At 41.0% G+C, this 18437-nt stretch overlaps 1 protein-coding gene across 1 annotated transcript in view; it reads left to right on the top strand.

The window, feature by feature from the left end:
* Positions 1-16651, top strand: part of TXLNB (taxilin beta) — a 46028-nt gene extending 29377 nt beyond the window's left edge. Inside the window, exons 8-10 of the mRNA XM_081829377.1 lie at positions 5794-5910; positions 11905-12000; positions 13239-16651. Of these exons, the coding sequence (XP_081685503.1) occupies positions 5794-5910; positions 11905-12000; positions 13239-14039 (1014 nt within the window). The 3' untranslated portion in view covers positions 14040-16651. The remainder of the gene's footprint in view (positions 1-5793; positions 5911-11904; positions 12001-13238) is intronic.
* Positions 16652-18437: the final 1786 nt, after the last annotated feature.

Here is an 18437-nt window from a genome sequence, read left to right as displayed (position 1 = left end):
GTGTGTGTTCTGAGGAGACCACAAGAATCCATATTTCAGACTCAAGAATAAAGGCTCAGGCAACAGATGACTGTATCCATCTTTCCCGTGCCCTTGGGGCTCTGCTCCTTCCGGCAAACGTTCCCTGTGGTGTTCCAGATGAGCATCCCAGGGCTGAGCTGTAAAGGGGCGCTAGCTCCCATGCTGGGAGTCCCAGTGCTACAGGGACTGTAAGTCACAGAGAGCAAATAAACTCACAGAAGGTGAGGAAATCACAAGCCTTCCAAGCTGGGCAGCGGTAATTTCAGATTTGGATAATTCACTTGTAAATGTTTATGTGCGGACTGCTATATGTTTATTCAGAATAAAAAACAAAACCAAAAAACTTGTTCACTACATGAATGAACAAGTTCAATGAATACTTGTTCATTTTTAAAGAGACAGATAAGAAAAATAAGAAACTGAAAATCACAAATCATTATCACTGCAGACAAAAATACAGATAACATTTCCATATCTAAACTTCCTAAAGCAGACTTTTCCAATGTGTGAACCGAATGCAGTGATAATTGTTTTCCCTCAGTAATATAAAATAACCTATCGAAATCATTTTTAAATACTCATTACATAGGAGTTTGAAGCATAATGTTTCTTACTGTTAATAAAACTAAAGGATCCAGAGTTAAAAGATTAAACTCTAGAGTTACAACTCAAGATCATCCTCTAGGTCATCACAGAGCCACCACATCATGGTTGTGAGGTAGGTGGTAGGCAGTGGTCGCTCTCTAACCAGAGGCGGGCGGGAGGAGAGGAGGTGTGACCTCACAGTCCTGGAGACAGTCCAGAGAATCAGGACAGGGCTGCTGGCCCCATCTCTGCCCCATTCGCAGCACAGAGCCTTGAGGGATACAATAGACAATATTTGAAGCTATTCATTGTTCACATCGTTTGTGACAAGCAATGTCTACTCCTCTATACTAAGTGGTGATAATGAACTTGAGAAGGGTATATTAATACCTTAGACTCTGGGCTAGAGAGTCATGTCTTCAGCTAGCATCAGAATCTAGGCCTTTAAAGACCTGTGGAATAAAACATAAAGGTGTGATCCAATATCCCACCAATACCCCCTTAAATTCGAAAAAGCATCTACCAGGAATTTTAGACTTGCCCATGTTCCTCGTTCATCCCTCAATACTGGACTGAGTCCAGAGACCAAGGTCAGAGTCCTGGCTCTTCTGCTCAGAATTTGTCTGACCCTGTGCAATCCATCTGAACCTCCCTACACCTAAATATCTTTGTCTGTAAAATGCATCAGTGATCCCGAGCTGGAGTTCTCTGACCTCTGGGAGGCTCATCACTTTTCAGTATTTCCAAAACACAACAGCATACAAGGCAGCAGCTACGATCTAAAATATAGTTGCTTTTGACATTATATCAGTTCTCCCTCAGCAGCTATGCATGGCAATTATTCACGTGTTTGGTTAAATTTATAAAAGGAAAATGAGTTAATGAATATGTAATATATGCAGTTTGTTTTCAAGTTATGCATGCAAAGCACTTAGCTCCATGCCTGGCCCATAAGAAGCATAATTAATTCAACCAATATTTATTGAGCACCCACTCAGTGCTAGGCAAGGTTCTAGGTGTAGGAGATACACTAATCAATAAGAGAATCAAAAATCCCTACCCAATGAAATTCACAATCTAGTGATAATAATATTAATAAAAATGCTAACAATTAGTGTGTGAGCTAATACAACTATTATTTCATAGGTGAGGATCTACGTAGGGATGTATGAGACAAAAGGAGTCTTTAGTTGCAAAAAAGTTGAAGAACCGCTGGAACAGATGATCTCCAGACCCTGTCCAGCTCTGTTCTTGAATGCAGAGAACGTCCAGAGTTGAAGCCATGTGGCCCGAAGCTGGGTTAACCTAGCCTTCTCCTCTACTGCTTTGTTTTCCATCATGTGGGGCTCTCTGCAAGGACCGTCCCTTGTCTGTCCCTTGTCTTCAAGGCACTTTTCAAAACTCCAATAATAACTTAATCTTCAAGAAGAATATAGAGGCCCCCAAACCCTATGTGTAATCATGTTTAAAGCTCCTCTTCAAAAGTAGCAACATTATATTTTTAAAACCTTTAAACCTGGAGAAACAAAATCTACCACAGGTCAGTGGGCTTAGCCCTTGAACACTTCCTTTGATTTTACAGTTTGTTTGAAGGAGTGGAGCGGTAGGAGACAGAGGTCTTAAGTCCCCGTTTCTACGGTCTGAGCAAGGGAAATAACAAGGACAGATTGTGTTTTACTAGACGAAGTCACTTTCAGCCGTAAGACAACAGCTTGCCAGTGTGCGGCATGGTTTTCACTTAGGGAAGAGATGTCTGGCTCTCAGTTATACAAACCAAGGCAACAGAGTAAATGTCAGACATGATCAATGGGATACAACTGTCACTACAAATAGAGTGTTCATTGGATCGATACAGATGAAGATGGTAGATGTGGAAAGTCAGCAGTACAAACAACCCAGCCACGCGGCCACAAAGATACGGCCCGAGGGGAAAGATCATGGAGTAAATTGTTAAAGACAGCAATCATAGCCTTTAAACCCAGAAGTCCTCACCTTCTGTGGAGAGGATGAGAGGAGATTACTCTGCGACTACTACTATAATTGGACTTGTTCCCAAACCAAATCTCACAAGTTTGCTAAGACAATTCCTGGACACGCTTCTGTTTCCTAAATGCTATGAAAGTTTGTAATTAAAATTCAGTGCTCCATTAAAAGAACGTATGTGTCGCTCACCCACTTAAAACTGAAAATGTTGGGGCAATTGTTGCTATTACTGACCCTAAGAATAGTTTGTTTCTATTTCTGCCTCTGGCAGGAGTACTGTGGATGACCTCTGGATATCCCTTCCATGGTTCTCTGAAATACCAAAACAAGAGCAGGAATATGACACGTGAAACCAAACATGCATCATGTCAGCGTAATAGTGAGAGGGGAGGTACTACCAAGCAAACTGGCATAAAGTAAACAGGCAGTGCCCATTTTTAGTTAGTGTAGGTAAAGAGTGTTGGAGTTGGTTACCTGAGGAAAGTGTAATCCACACAGATTTTGCCACCTACAACAAAGAGGTCAAATAGGAAGAAAAGCTGAGTACGAAAAACAGTTCTAGAAGGGAAATGGGGACTTAACTGTTTCCTGGGTGTCGAGTTTCAGTTTTGCAAGCTGAAACAGTTCTGGAGATTGGTTACACAACCATGTGAACAGAGTTAACAACACTGAACTGTGCACTTAAAATAGTTGAGATGGTAAATCTTACATTACATGTATTTACCCTAATTAAAAAGAAAGAAAAAAAGTTGAGGGAAGAAAAAAAACGGTCACTAGAAAAAGGCCAGGAGAAGTGGTAATGAAAGGAGACACCGCTTCCTGGCACTCTGGGTGTGTCTGCCTTCTCCATGCCACAAGAAAACATGAGGAAAGGAAACAAAATCTGCCCAACGTATACACCCAAACGAGCATTTTGCCCAAAGAAAGGGCAGAAGCTGAGCAAGCTGGGTGCGGTTGCCCCCGCTGATGCTGACAAGGTTGTGCCCGGGAGGTGGATGGCGCATGCGCCCAGTCGGGCTCCTCCTGTGGGCCTCCTGGGGCTCCAGGGCCGCAAGGGCGGGTTTGGGAGGACTTGCTCAGGAGACCGGAGTATCTGTCACCCTCCTGTAACTCTGCAGCAATTACTGAGAAGTGTGGAAAAGACAGGAGAGAAAGTCAGAAAAAGAGGCTTAACAGAGACCTGACCAGGAATGCAAATGAACAGATTTTGTAATAAAAGGTGAAGAGGATCAGCCCGGAGTAGCTGTTCCTACCCTAGACTGCTAGATCATGTGCAGTATAGGTAGCCAGTCCCATAGAAGCCTATGCTCGGATTAAGGAGCTTGACCTACTCATGGGCCCTGAAATCAATTCAGTGGATCCCAGCCAGTACTTTGGAAAAAATGAAACAGAATTAAATAGAACAGGTCAAGAGTGTGTTGCACATAATGAGTTAATGAGTAAGGATTGTCTTATGCGCTGTGTGTGTGCGTGTGTGTGTCTGTGTGTGTAAAACCCTGGGGTACCCTCCTGGCCATGACTTCCCTGATGCTCCTTTACTCAATCTTCTTTAATCTGTGTGCCAAGGAATCACGAGAAACAAATTTTAGGCCACCAGAGTTGCCCTGTCACATATTCACAAAGCTAAGGTGTGATTTCAAGATGATGGCCAGCCATTGTTTGACTTCTCTTTGGAAAATCTATCCTGTGGAAAGATTTTATATTATCATTTCGTTGTTCTTGTTTACTGTGGTAAAATCTCTGCTATTCTAAAACATTTGAGAATAAGCCATTCTAGATAAGCAGATTTTCTGGGTTCTGGGGGTTGAGTCCCATACTCTCTCTACCTCTCACCCCCAAGACTGAGAACTCTCCAATCTACTGGTTTCCAGTCAGTAGTTTTTTTCTGCTTTCAAAATGAGTGTCACAGGTACCACCAGCTAGTCATTCAGTGCCCAGTTGAGGAGTTGGAGCTGCTCCAGGCATTCAACAGTACCAAATACTCTTTGAAAATGCAGGCTTGGGGCGCCTGGGTGGCTCAGTCGTTAGGCGTCTGCCTTCGGCTCAGGTCATGATCCCAGGGTCCTGGGATCGAGCCCCGCATCGGGCTCCCTGCTCGGTGGGAAGCCTGCTTCTCCCTCTCCCACTCCCCCTGCTTGTGTTCCCTCTCTCGCTGTCTCTCTCTGTCAAATAAATAAATAAAATCTTAAAAAAAGAAAAAAAAGAAAATGCAGGCTTTACTAACGTGTATCATCCATATTAAATCTCCATTCACTCAAAGCATGCTATTCTAAAATCATTTTCAAAAGCAAAATTTTATTATTGCATTCCTGTCACTAGCAACACACTCTCCTTTCCTGCCCTGCTTTATTCCTACCCCAAATGCAACCCTTGGAATAAGGACGTAGATAGAGGTACAAGGTACTACTCCCATGGTGAGCCACACACTTGCCAATGCTAGCCCATATGATGTTTGATATTCTATGCATATTAGAAAAGGCATTTCTTCCTCAAGACTCATTCTTTCCATCTGTAGAAAATTGGTATAATAAACTGGTTTTGATGAAAAGGGACATTTAACTGCTATTGGCTAGAACACTGTATTCAGAAACATACAAAACCAACATGACTAAAATGCAAATGGCGGCTGCTCAGTGGGGCACAGCTGTATAATGGCAGCCACCCATGTCTGGTCCACCTTTCCTACCACTGCTTTTCATTTGTCTACATTCTCACTCCCTTCAAGACCAAGTGCAAGGCTCGCCTTCTCCACAAAAACATGGCTCACATGATCACCTGCCCTGCTCCCTTCCTTCTCTGACTGGCACTATCCTTAATGGAGTTGGCACTTTGTATTCACTGTCCCACAATCAAGTAGTCTATGAGATTATCTTCCTATCAGGAGCAGAAGTCTCTCAAAAACAGTAGTCACGTGTTAAATGCTTTTGTACATAGAGTCAATGCGTATATTCAGTGCTCAATAATAGTTTGTTGGTAAAAGTTTTGACATAATGAAATGGTGATGACATGTCATTATTTCATTTTTTCCTTAAAGATGTACTTCACTCATACTCACTGACTTAGGTTGTTCTCATAGTAAATAAAATAACTGAACATATTACTAACATTGTATTGAGAATTCCCTCAAGTCATTGTTCTTTTCAGATAATGAACAATGACATGTTGTTTTGTCCTGGAAGCATTCTGAAAGCAGCCCTAAAATAGATCCACTCTTTCCCCTATTTACAGCTTACTCTGTACTCTGGAAGGTTTGAAGAGTTCCAGAACACACTAACAAAAAGCAATGAGGTGTTTGCCACTTTCAAACAGGAAATGGATAAAGTGAGTATTATCCCCCCACAAAATCCTGCATTTTCTGTTTTGACAGGCAATTCTCCTTTGGATTCATTTTTCTCTCAAGATACTTCAGTGCATTTCATGAAGTAATGAAACACTTATACATGCAAATGAGATTTTAGACTGTATTTTTTTTATTGGTAAGTATCTGGTAAATTAATCTCAGGAAGAGTCCAAAAACGCTAGGATACATTTTCACTCTGAGAAAGAATATTTTCCTTTTCTAGTCCATCAAGAGCTAAATAAAAAAAGAAAGAAAAAGGAAAAAAAAAAAAAAAGACAAGAGCTGGCAATTTAACATTATGTTGTTTATACTAAATTTTTTGAAAAATCTAATTTTTAAAGATTGAAAAAACTTTCATACAAATATGCAAGAGGAGAATTTTAGAGTAGAAAAACCATTTCATACAATCCTTCTTAGAAGAGAATATATGTAGTATGTTATAATTGGCAGAGCCTTGAATGAGAAGGAAGCCTGAATTCAAATTCTGGGTGTGTTGTCACTCCTCAAGTAGCACTGGGCAATCCACTTAACTTCCCTCCAATTTTATTTTTCTTATCTATACATTAAGATACCATTTCCCTTGCCTACTTCACAAGATTGTGAAGTTCAAATATAAATTAATGTATTTTTAAAGGGTTTTAAACTTTCTTCTACCCTTTTACAAATATAAGGTGCTAAATATTATTATTGCACATAATGTTTAAATTTTATTCAATCCAATATTTTCCCAAAATAAAATTAGCATCAGAATTGTGTTTCTTAACAGGCACTGGCATTAACCTTTTTTAAGTGCACAAAGAATCCTTTTAAAGCATTTTCTTGGGGTGCCTGGGTGGCACAATCAATTAAGCATCTGCCTTCAGCTCAGGTCATGATCCCAGAGTCCTGGGATCGAGGCCCACGTCAGGCTTCCTGGTCAGCAGGGAGTCTGCTTCTCCCTCTCCCTCTGCTCATACTCTCTCACTCTCTCAAATAAATAAATAAAATTTAAAAATTTTTTTCTTAAAATTATATGATAAATTTCACAATTCAATGAACAAACATAAATAGGCCGACACTTGTTAAAATTACTACTTTCCTACTCCAAGATGAATCTATTTTTCAAAAATCTTTTTTCACTATAGTGTGTTAAGATTAGAATAAATATTAGAGCAGAAAAGTGTTTTTACTTATTTCAAAATTAGTTTTGATATTGGAATAAATATTAGAACAGGAATTTTTAATCTGGAATTTATTTATAGACTTTTAAAGTCAACTTGAGAATTAGCACACACACAAAAAACTGATGTGCATATTGCATTTTTTTGAGTGTGGTTCCATAGATTTCATCAAATTCTTAAAGAGGTTGATGACTTTAAAAAGTTTCTAAACCACTAACTTGGTTAAGAAATGATCAAAATTAAAAACCATTCAAAGCTCCCCTAGCTTCTCTATAGAGCCCAGGGGCTGACAGCCTGGGCCCAGCCTCTGGCCTCCAAGCACACACCACCTCAGACAGCATGGCACAGAGCCAGCAAGTGCCCAGGTGTGGTTCATCCAGAGAAACTGCACCCGATTATATGCCTGACCTTCACTTCATCCAAGCAGAGCAGAGATCTAACAAACAGTTTCAGGTTTAAAAAAGATGGGCTGCATTTTATTAACTTCTGTATCCCCTACACCCAGCTCCTTACTGATGACCAGCAGACACTCTGTGTATGTTGCATTAAATGGAATGAAATAACTCTAGTCCCACTCTTCTGCTAATTCACCTGAATATTCTTCCACCTCTCTGAACCTCAGTTTCCCCAGTGATAAAGTGAAGGTGAAAACAGAACCTTCCTTTTGGGGCTGTTTCAAGGATGGAATGAATAATGCATGTAATCACATTCTATGAATCCCACCACACTCTACAAATGTGATGACAGAGGGAGCAGAAAGATGGTGGTGGAGTATGAGGACCCTAGACTCACCTCATCCTACAAACACAACTAGGTAGCTATTAAATCACCCTAAATACCCCAAAAATTGACCTGAAGACTGACAGGATGAACTCTACAACTAAAGCGAGAGAAGAGGCCACATCAAAGAAGGTAGGCAGTGCAGAACCATGGTTCAGGGGAGAAACAGATTGCAGCTGCTGTGGAGGGGAGGGAGCTGTGGTCGTGGAAAAGGGTGAGAGAGAGAGGAGCACACAGGGAAATGCACAAGGAGAACATTTCCCCAGAGTCATTGGCTTAGAAAATGAGAGGGGCTGAATTATGAGTTCTTGCAACCAGTGGGTCTTAAAGCCTGGAGTTTTAAAGGTCAGCAGTCTTGACTGGAGAGAAGCAGGCAAAAATCCCAGGGTAGACAATGTGGAAATGGCGATGTGAAGAGCACCTGGGGCACACAGTGGGGAGATTATTCCCACTTTTCAGAGTGTGTCCCTGAGGGGAGCATTCATGGAAACACCTCTCCAGGAACACAGGAGCTGGCCAGCACCATTTCCCTCCTCTGCCCCTCAGCATAAACGTAGAGCCACCTGCAGGAAGCAGTGCAGCATGGACACCGGCCACCACAGCACACACTGGAGACCTTCCCTGAAGCACCAGGCTCTGGGCACTACATGACCTCCTCTTTATAAGGCCATTACCTTCAGGAGCAGGAGACATAACTGGCCTTTCTAATGCAGAGAAGAAGACAGAGACTTAGACAAAATGTGAAGATAGAGAAATTGATCCAAAATGAAAGAATAAGATGAGACCACAGCCAGAGACCCAAGCGAAACAGATATAAGTAACATGCCTGATGGAGAACTTAAAGCAACAGTCATAAGAATACTCACTGGCCTTGAGAAAAGAATAGAAAACATCAGTGAGACCCTTACCACAGAGATGAAAGAGTTTGAAAAGAATCAATCAGAGATGAAGAATGCAATAAATGAGATTGGAAACTGGCTTGTTGCAATAAACAGCAGGCTGGGAGAAGCAGAGGAACAAATTAGTGACCTGGAAGACAAAGTCATGGAAAGTAAAGAAGCTCAACAAAAGAGAGAAAGAAGAATTATGCAACATGAGAATCAACTCAGGGAACTCAGTGACTCCATCAAATATTTGTATTGGAGGAGTCCCAGCAGAAGAAGAGAGAGAAAGGGGAACAGAAAATTTATCTGAGGAAATAATAGTTGAAAACTTCCCTAATCTGAAAATTTCCCTAAGGAAACAGATACCCAGATCCAAGAGACACAGAGAACTCCCATCAAAATCAACAAGAGCAGGCCAACACCAAAACATACTGTAATTATGTTTGCAAAATATAGTGATCGAGACAAAGTCCTTAACTTACAAGGGAAAATCCATAAGGCTAGCTGGAGAGTTCTCAACAGAAACTTGGCAAGACAGAAGGCAGTGGCATGATACATTCAAAGTGCTGAATGGGAACAGAAATCTGTTGCATTTTTATACACCAATAATGAAGAAGCAGAAGGAGAAATTAAGAAAACAATCCCATTTACAAGCACCAAAAACTATACGATACCTAGAAATAAACCTAACCAAAGAGGTAAAAGACCTGTACTCTGAAACTATAAAACACTGATGAAAAAAATTGAAGATGACAGGGGCACCTGGGTGGCTCAGTCGGTTAAGCCTCTGCCTTTGGCTCAGGTCATGATCCCAGAGTCCTGAGATCGAGCCCCACATCAGGCTCCCTGCTCAATGGGGAGTCTGCTTCTTCCTCTCCCTCTGCTGCTCCCCCTGCTTGTGCTCTCTTCGGTGCTCTCTCCTCTCTCTCTCTCTCAAATAAATAAATAAATTCTTAAAAAAAAAAAAGAAATTGAAGATGACACAAGAAATGGAAAGACATTCCATGCTCACGGATCAGAAGAACAAATATTGTTAAAATGTCTATACTACCCAAAGCAAACCTACACATTTAAAGCAATCCTTAACAAAATACCAACAGCATTTTTCACAGAGCTAGAACAAACAATCCTAAAATTTATATGGAACCACAAAAGACCTCAGATAGTCAAAGCAATCTTGAAAAAGAAAAACAAAGCTGGAGGAATCACAATTCCAGAGTTCAAGTCATATTACAAAGCTGTAGTAATGAAAACAATATGGTACTGGCACAAAAACAGACACATAGATCAACAGAACAGAAGAGAAAACCCAGAAATAAACATACAATTATACGGTCAATTAATCTTCGACAAAGCAGGAAAGAATATCCAGTGGGAAAAAGAATGTCTCTTCAATAAATGGTGCTGGGAAAACCAGACAGCAACATACAAAAGAATGAAACTAGACCACTTTCTTACACCATACACAAAAATAAATTCAAAATGGATTAAAGACCTAAATGTGAGACCTGAAACCATAACAATCCTAGGAGAGAACACAGGCAGTAACTTTTTTGACACTGGCTGTAGCAGCTTCATACATATGTTTCCTGAGCCAAGGATAACAAAAGCAAAAATAAACTATTGGGACTACATCAAAATAAAAAGCTTCTGCACAGTGAAGGAAACAACCAACAAAACTAAAAGATAACCTATGGAATGGGAAAAGATATTTGCAAATGACATATCTGATAAAGGGTTCATATCCAAAATATATAAAGAACTGTTAAAACTCAATACCCAAAAAATGAATAATCCAATTAAAAAATAGGCAGATGACATGCAAATGGCCAACAGATACATCTTCTTTTTGCAAAGAAGACATGCAAATGGCCAACAGATACATGAAAACGTGCTCAATATCACTCATCATTAAGGAAATACAAATCAAAACTACAAGGAGGTATTATCACACTAGTCAGCATGGCTAAAATTAACAACTCAAGAAACAACAGATGTTGGCAAGGAAATGGAGAAAGGGGAACCCTCCACACTATTGGTGGGAATGCAAACTGGTGCAGCCACTGTGGAAAACAGTATGGAGTTTCCTCAAAAAGTTAAAAATAGAACTACCCTACAATCCAGCAATTGCACTACTAGGTATTTACCCAAAGAATAGAAACATACTAATTCAAAGGGATACATGCACCCTGATGTTTATAGCAGCATTATCTACAATAGCCAAATTATGGAAACAGCCAAATGTCCATTGAATGATGAATGTATATAGAAGATGTGATATATTTATATATACAATGGAATATTACTCAGCCATAAAAAAGAATGAAATCCTGCCATTTGCAACAACATGGATGGAACTAAAGAGTATTATGCTAAGTGAAATAAGTCAGTCACAGACATGTGATTTCACACACACGTGGAATGTAAGAAACAAAACAAACGAGCAAAGGGAAAAAGAGAGAGAGAAAGGCAAACCAAGAAATAGACTCAACTAGGGAGAGCAAACTGATGGTTACCAGAGGGGAGATGTGTGGGGCAATGGCTGAAATAGGTGATGGGGATGAAGTAGGGCATTTGCTGTCAGGAGCACCGGGTGTTGTAGGCAAGTGTTGAATCACTATATCATACAGCTGAAACTAACATTACACTGTATGATAACTTACTAGTATTTAAATAAGAACTTTTTTAAAAATGTAAAGACTGAGAAAATAGAAAGCTGCTTTTGTGTAGCTACTTCTCAGGTGTGCCCAGATAGTATCAACATTTTAATGGCTAAAGAGCCCGTCCAGCTTCCTCACTGATAGTCTCCTATTCAATAATGTAAAAAATCTAAATTTCAAGCTTATTCTTGTGACTAAATAAAGCTACTTTTACTTTAAACTAAAGAAAATGCAGTGACAAAACAGGGTGGACCTAAGGAGCTTCCTTCTTCCTGAATTGGCTCTGGTGCAAATAAGTTTGCTCGCCACTGACTTAGATGATTCAGAAATAAATATGACTCTCCCACTCAATCTTCATTCCTCGACATCAGACCTGTTTGCTTCAACAGCTAGTAACAAAAGGACTTTTCTTGGCGTCACATATGGAACTAATAGCTTTTTTGACATATTAAGTCTTCAGAATTAACATTAAAATACTCAACTTTTTGTAGACAACTAAGAAAATGAAGAAGTTAGAGAAGGACACAGCCACGTGGAAAGCCCGGTTTGAGAACTGTAACAAAGCTCTGCTGGACATGATTGAAGAGGTAAGAAGACTTCCCCCCAGCTTATTTTCCCCCATCTAGTCCAAATAGTTGTACTCAGAAGATAATTATTACCTAATAGTACAAATTATTATCTTTGAAAAAGAGCTGATTTTTTTTTCTGAGACATGACATATGAAATTATAATAAAAATAGAGCAAAAAAATAGAATTGGGTCCAGTCTCACAAAGAGCTTTGTGACCCTAAGTCACATGCCTACTTGCCGGGTCCAAAGCTGTCCTCAAATCAGCTCCATGCCTGCTCGACTGCATTCCTTAAAGACAGGACAAGCGTCTTACTTGTCTTTGAATTTCCCCAGTGCCTGGCACAGAGCAGGTGCAGAATATATTAGTGAGTTGATTTGAACATATGAGAGAAGACACCAGCCGGAGCACCCAGGGTATGTACTACTTTATAGACAGATATGGGGATGTATTGTTTAATTCTTCTAACAGGCATTTAATTACGGTAGTATGTCAGGCTCTGTAGATGTTGACCCAAAGATACGTGGCCCTGAATCTGAAAGGCAGATTTTACAGGCAAAGGTCTCTCCATGTGAACAAGCAAAAAAAAAAAAAAAGAAGTCTTAAAGGGTACAAAGTAGCACAAGGGTGGAGGCAAGGAGTAAGATGATTAGGAACGATTTCACACACAAACACACCAACATTTCTACAGAAAAGGAGGAGAATGGAATAGGTTGAGCAAGCAGCATCATGAATTAGTGTGTGGGAGTTTCTGTCATTATAATTACTGTTCTAACAATTCATCCCAAATTGCAACCAGTTCCAAAGAGATGAGCTTATTATTCACCAACATAAATCAAACAGTTGCTGGATTCCCATCTAGCAGTTTATCTATAGTCTAGATGAGCCACTGCTGACAGCCAGGTCCCCCTCCATCTCATTCATTGTGCTACTGGAAGACGTCTAAGTCCTGGAAGCAGAAAATGCATCTTACTTAAGATATTGGAGGCCTTGGGCTGAAGCAGAGAGAAGTTTTGCCGTCTTTCTCTCCCAAAGAAAAGGATACAGTGATTAAAGTTCTACCAGAGTCTCACACACTAATGGAGAAACTGCAGTGATGCCCCTGGCCAGGTGTCTGTTCAGCCACCTCTCTGAGGCCCCAGAGGCAGGTAGACAGATTCCTGGACAAATGGTTTTGCTTGTCTCCAGACAGCGTCCTGGCAATTTAACTTTGTTGTTTTATGCTTTTTTGCTTTTTCTATTGTTTTCAAATCACAGAAAGCACTGAGAGCTAAAGAATATGAGTGCTTCGTCATGAAAATCGGGAGGCTGGAGAACCTCTGTCGAGCTTTACAAGAAGAGAGAAATGAACTCTACACGAAAATTAGAGAGGCAAAAATGCCTCAAAAGGATGACCGAAGTCAGCACACCTCCGACGAGGAGCCCGAGTCCGCTGTGTCTGAGCGGGTGGGGGTTGATGCGGAGGAAGCCGAGAGTGTTCACAATGCTGTGAAAAATCTGGCCACAGCCTTCATGGCCATTCATCAGTCAGAGTCGACCCTTGACCAGGCCAAAGAAATCCAACCAGAATTCGGCAGTCCTCAAGGGGATGGTGACTCGGCCCTCCAGGAGCCGGCACAACCCCCTCTGAGCCCTTTGTGCCATTCAGAGAGTTCCCTGCCTCCCCCAACTCCTCAGGCGGAAGCTGAAAGAGGCCATGAGGCGGAACTGCCCCCCAGGCCCGGGAATCCCCCCCTGGGGTCGGGAGCAGAGGCCCAAGACCGGGGTCCCCTTGCAGCAGTCCAGGCTGATCAGCCGCCCCACAAGCCAGAGGCAGAAGCTTCTAGTCAGGCCCGGCCGTCCCCCGCCGAGGCTTCCCTACCCGCGATGGAGGCAAACGGTCCTGCTCCACCACCCACGGCAGCTGAGCAGATGCCAGCTGGGGTGCTTGGATGTGGGCCCAGCAGGCCGCCGCCCCCACCCCCACCGGACACAACAGCAGGGGGGCTGCCAGCAGGGGCCTCAGAGGGGCCCCAGCTGCCCCAAGTGGCCGACAGCAACCTAGAAGGAGTAGACTAAGCCTCATGGTGCCTTCCGAAGCTCTTCTTCCCGACGTTCCATCTCCATCATAACAGCTTGTCTTCTGAAAAGGCATTAAGGGCTAAGGATGTCTAAGGGAAGAGACTTGATTAGAATCAAGACATTTTCAAATCTTACGCAGAACACATTCAGCCTGTGCTATTTGTTCTCAATTTATCACTGATTTGGAGCTTTTCTATTTAACGCGGGTTGATGGTATAATTTTCCCAAATGGCAACAGAACATACAAATAGAAAATTCATATTAGTTTTCCACTGAGATGGTATTTATTTCAACTTCTTAATCAACAGTAAGATTTGGAGTTTCAAGACTTCCACTACAATTTAGAAATACAGAAAATGTGATGTTTCATTTTATTTCCCTATATAGTTTTAGTAAGTTCCAAAGTAAGTAATGGATGTCCAGGTTCCATTTAAGCATTATATACATAATATATGCATACATGTGGGTGTGCGTGTATATATATATACATATATGTATCTATGTCTGAATATACACATATGTGTGTGAATATATACATATGTGAGTTTATGCACCTATATATACATGTGTATATTTTATATATATGTATACATATGTGTGTGTGTGTGTATATATATATATAAAATACATACACCTCATTCCTTTTTGGAGTTGTCTCATGCAAAATATTTAGATGGTAATAAAAAAACATCTCTTACTTGCTTGGGATGAGAGTAGATTAATGCTCTATGAATCAGAAGTAGGTTCAGAACGCAAGTATTTAGGCCATGTAATGTTGGGCAAAAACAAGTAACTGAATGGTAGATCAATAAATCCAACCTGTTGATCAAATGACCGAAAAGCAGTTGGGCCGATTGCGAGTGTGCAGAACCCACAGACACGCAGGTGCCACAAGAGGTCCTAAACAGAAAAGGGGAACAGTCGCAGCTGTAGATTGCTCGCCTCCTCCAGCTGCCGCTCAGACACAACTCAGAGCACTGCTTTGCTACCCCGCATGGTGAGGCAGGCACTCTGTGGCTACCTGCACGGAAAGTTCTGGAAGTGGGAAGCAAGCCAGGGCATGGAGGGATTGAGGGTCCCCAGAGACGAGGCAGTGCTCTTACCCCCTGCCCCCTGTGCTACGGGAGTCTTAAGAAAGAATATTCACCTGGCCCTGCCAAGTTCCCAGTTCCCTCACTGTCATCTACTGCTCTCTCTCCAGAGGGGCTCCCACCACTTCTTGCTGTCACGGCTTTAATCTATATTCTCAAAGCACCTGCACCTTTTTTCGAAACCCCCACCCCGGACTTTGCAGAAAATTATACCCGGCCTTCATCTCAATTACTGCTAACTAAAAGCTATTATTTTTCCAAAACAGAAGTCCACACAGGGTCTCAATATGAGTAATGAGGCATACAAACCAACACGTTATCTGCTTTGTGGAATTCTCTACCAGGAATAAATGGGGCCCTACTCTAAAGGTTTTGAAAAATAGGTGAGGACTCAGAAGAAGGCAAAAGCTAGAGACACCTGGGGTTGTCTACATGAGTATTACATTACCATTGCTGGACAAGAACCTCTAACACCGCTGAGAGCATAAATCACTCGACCTAGGGTAGAAGGAGGCTGGAACAAAGAAACAGGAAGCAAGGGAGGACAGGAGGGCAAAGGAGAGAGGAAGGGGGAGAGGAGGGAGAAAAGGAAAAAAAGGTCTAACCCAGCCCTACCTTAAAAGTTGAATTCAAGTAGAAAAATGGATGAAAGCAAGATTCTCTACTGTTCATCCAGAAAACCGTTCTTTAGTGTCACGTGTGGCTTTCTGCCAAGGAACACGAAGTGCTTGTAGGCAGCAACCATATGCTCCAAGAATTGTAAACTGCATAAAATTTGTTTGAAGTAGACAGTGAGGGTAATAACAAAATGCTAATCAAGAAAAAAAGCATATCACTATTTGAGAACCCACGTATTTTTATTTATTTTTTTTTCCATGGATCTTTAAAGGCTCGAAATACTATAACCACAAATGATCCAGCCAAATTCAACATTACTGGAAATCTTCGAGATTTAAACATTAATTTAATTCACAGCCAAGTACTCACCACAACAATCCAGGAGGGTCTCCTTGCCCACTATTTACAGAAGCTAAACTTCCAAGAATGGAGTAAGATTAGATAATCATAGTAAAGTCTCAGTCTGAATGTTTCGCAAGACAAACAGGCAGGAGAGGAGCCAAAATCTGGTAAATCAAATATTCTAATACCCAAATTCTTTTTTTTTTTTTCATCCAAAAAGCTTTCACAGCAACACATTACGCACTACTGTGTATATCTTGGGCCGAGTTTCAATGCAATACCTTGCCTAAACTTTGCAAAGCTTAATATAGGCTCTGGAAGGATTATTTTAATATTCAAAGAATGTTTTATTATAGTCCTCTGTGTTAAAATTCAGCCTTACTAATTATAACAATAATTTGTAAGACCTGAAAGAGTAAGGAATTTCTTCATTATCAAGTTCACGTAGCTCTTTCTAGAGATGCCAAGTCTACTTTCCAGAAACACCAGCATTGTTTACGCTTTCTAAATTAAATAACTCTGATTTATGTATCTATTAAAGTTACTTCTCTTCCTGAATGCCTACTTTTGTTACTTCCATGTGTCAATAATACCTAACAAAGAGTATGGCTTTAAATCGTTGTTGGTTACATTTTTGGTCTCTGAGTCGAATGTACATATAATGCAAACTTTGAACACCTTGGCGTGTGTGTGTGTGTGTGTGTGTGTGTGTGTGTGTGTGTGTGGTGAGAGAAAGAGAAGGAGGGAAAGAAGGGAGAGAGAACACGAATGCCCAGAACTAGTGAGAGAGCAAAAGCCCAGCTCCTCTGCCTGGCCCTCAGCTGCCCACAGAGATCACATGGCCGATGTTTCTCCTTGGTGCCCGACTCCAGTGAAACTGTTTCCACAGGTTGCTCGGCCATGTGAGCTCTCAGAAACACTCTGAGGAGCAAGGGAGCGGGTGAGGAAGGTGTCAGCTCATTGTATCTCTACCTGGTCCTTCTAACTGCTCCAAGAGTTTCCCTAGTAAGACCCCAAGAGTCCTGACTGTCCTGCCTTTTGCTTATTCTCTCTTCCCAGTCTATACGGATCCAGGAAGGGTTTCTTGAACAAACCATTTCCTAGTATGCTTGGAGAAGAGAAATATTTAGCTAAAATGGAAAAAAAAGATTAAACCCTGCTCTTAAGGCTGTTTTTGCTCCTTTTTGCCTGGTATAAATACACATTTTTTTTAAATGAGCTATTTTTTTAAGCGTGTATTTATTTATTTATTTATTTGTCAGAGAGAGAGAGAGCACAAGCAGGGAGAGCAGCAGGCAGAAGAAGAAGCAGACTCCCCACTGAGCAGGGAGCCTGATACAGGACTTGATCCCAGGACCCTGGGACCATGACCCAAGCCGAAGGCAGACGCTTAACCGACTGAGCCACCCAGGTGTCCCTAGATACACATTTTTTAAATAGCTCTCTCATTCTCTCTTTTCTTTTCTTTTTTTTTTTTTTTTGAGACAATAAAGTATGTATTTGCTCCAAAACTGAAGCTGCTTTTCAGTAAGACTAAGATGTAGTTAGAGAGAAATCATTTCAGGAAAATGTCCTCAGCTCCTTCTCCTCTAACCAACAGCTAAATCCAGTATTTGGGAAAAATAAAAGTAATTTAAAATGTAAAGAATTGGGGTACCTGATGGCTCAGTTGGAACATCATGAGACTCCTGACCTCAGGGTCATGAGTTCAAGCCCCACATTGCATGTAGAGCTTACATAAAATGTAAAGAATTCCCTAAAAGAAAATAGGAAATAAAAATGATGAGTCTGGTCTCTAAAATTTGTTGCCATCATAAGCTGGCAGGTAAGATTTAGGGTACAAGTAGGGTATATGGGTAAATTTTCACAAGGTTTAAACCATTTATATTTCTGTACTTTACAACCTAAAAATTAAAGTTATCATTAGATCAACCATGAGGGCATTCCATTGGAATAGAAGCATTCATAAATGATAGCACTAAAGATTTTTCTTAGTCTTGTGAAGCCATATCTTCCATACTTGAAGTGGTCTCCTTGGTGGTATTCCCAAGAGAAGTTCTACAAATACCAGTTGCTGCTGCATATGTGTGTGAATGTTCCCACATACACATACACACATGGTGCACATAAACACATGTGTACAAAATTTGTCCTAGATTTGATGCTGTTCCTGTCGGTGAGTTTACACCTGTATTTTCAAAGGTTATTACTATTACCTTTCCTGACAAGGACAAACTATGAGAAGAAATCATTTCCTGTATAAAGAAGGACATTTGATAGAAACACTTCATTAGCAAAATAAACCTACAAGTTCATTGATTCATGACACAAAAAATCATCCACC

The sequence above is a fragment of the Leptonychotes weddellii genome, chromosome 8 (assembly GCF_054177405.1).
Source record: "Leptonychotes weddellii isolate Sample4059 chromosome 8, ASM5417740v2, whole genome shotgun sequence".
NCBI classification, from domain to species: Eukaryota; Metazoa; Chordata; class Mammalia; order Carnivora; family Phocidae; genus Leptonychotes; species Leptonychotes weddellii.
This window is presented reverse-complemented; position numbering and strand designations above follow the sequence as displayed.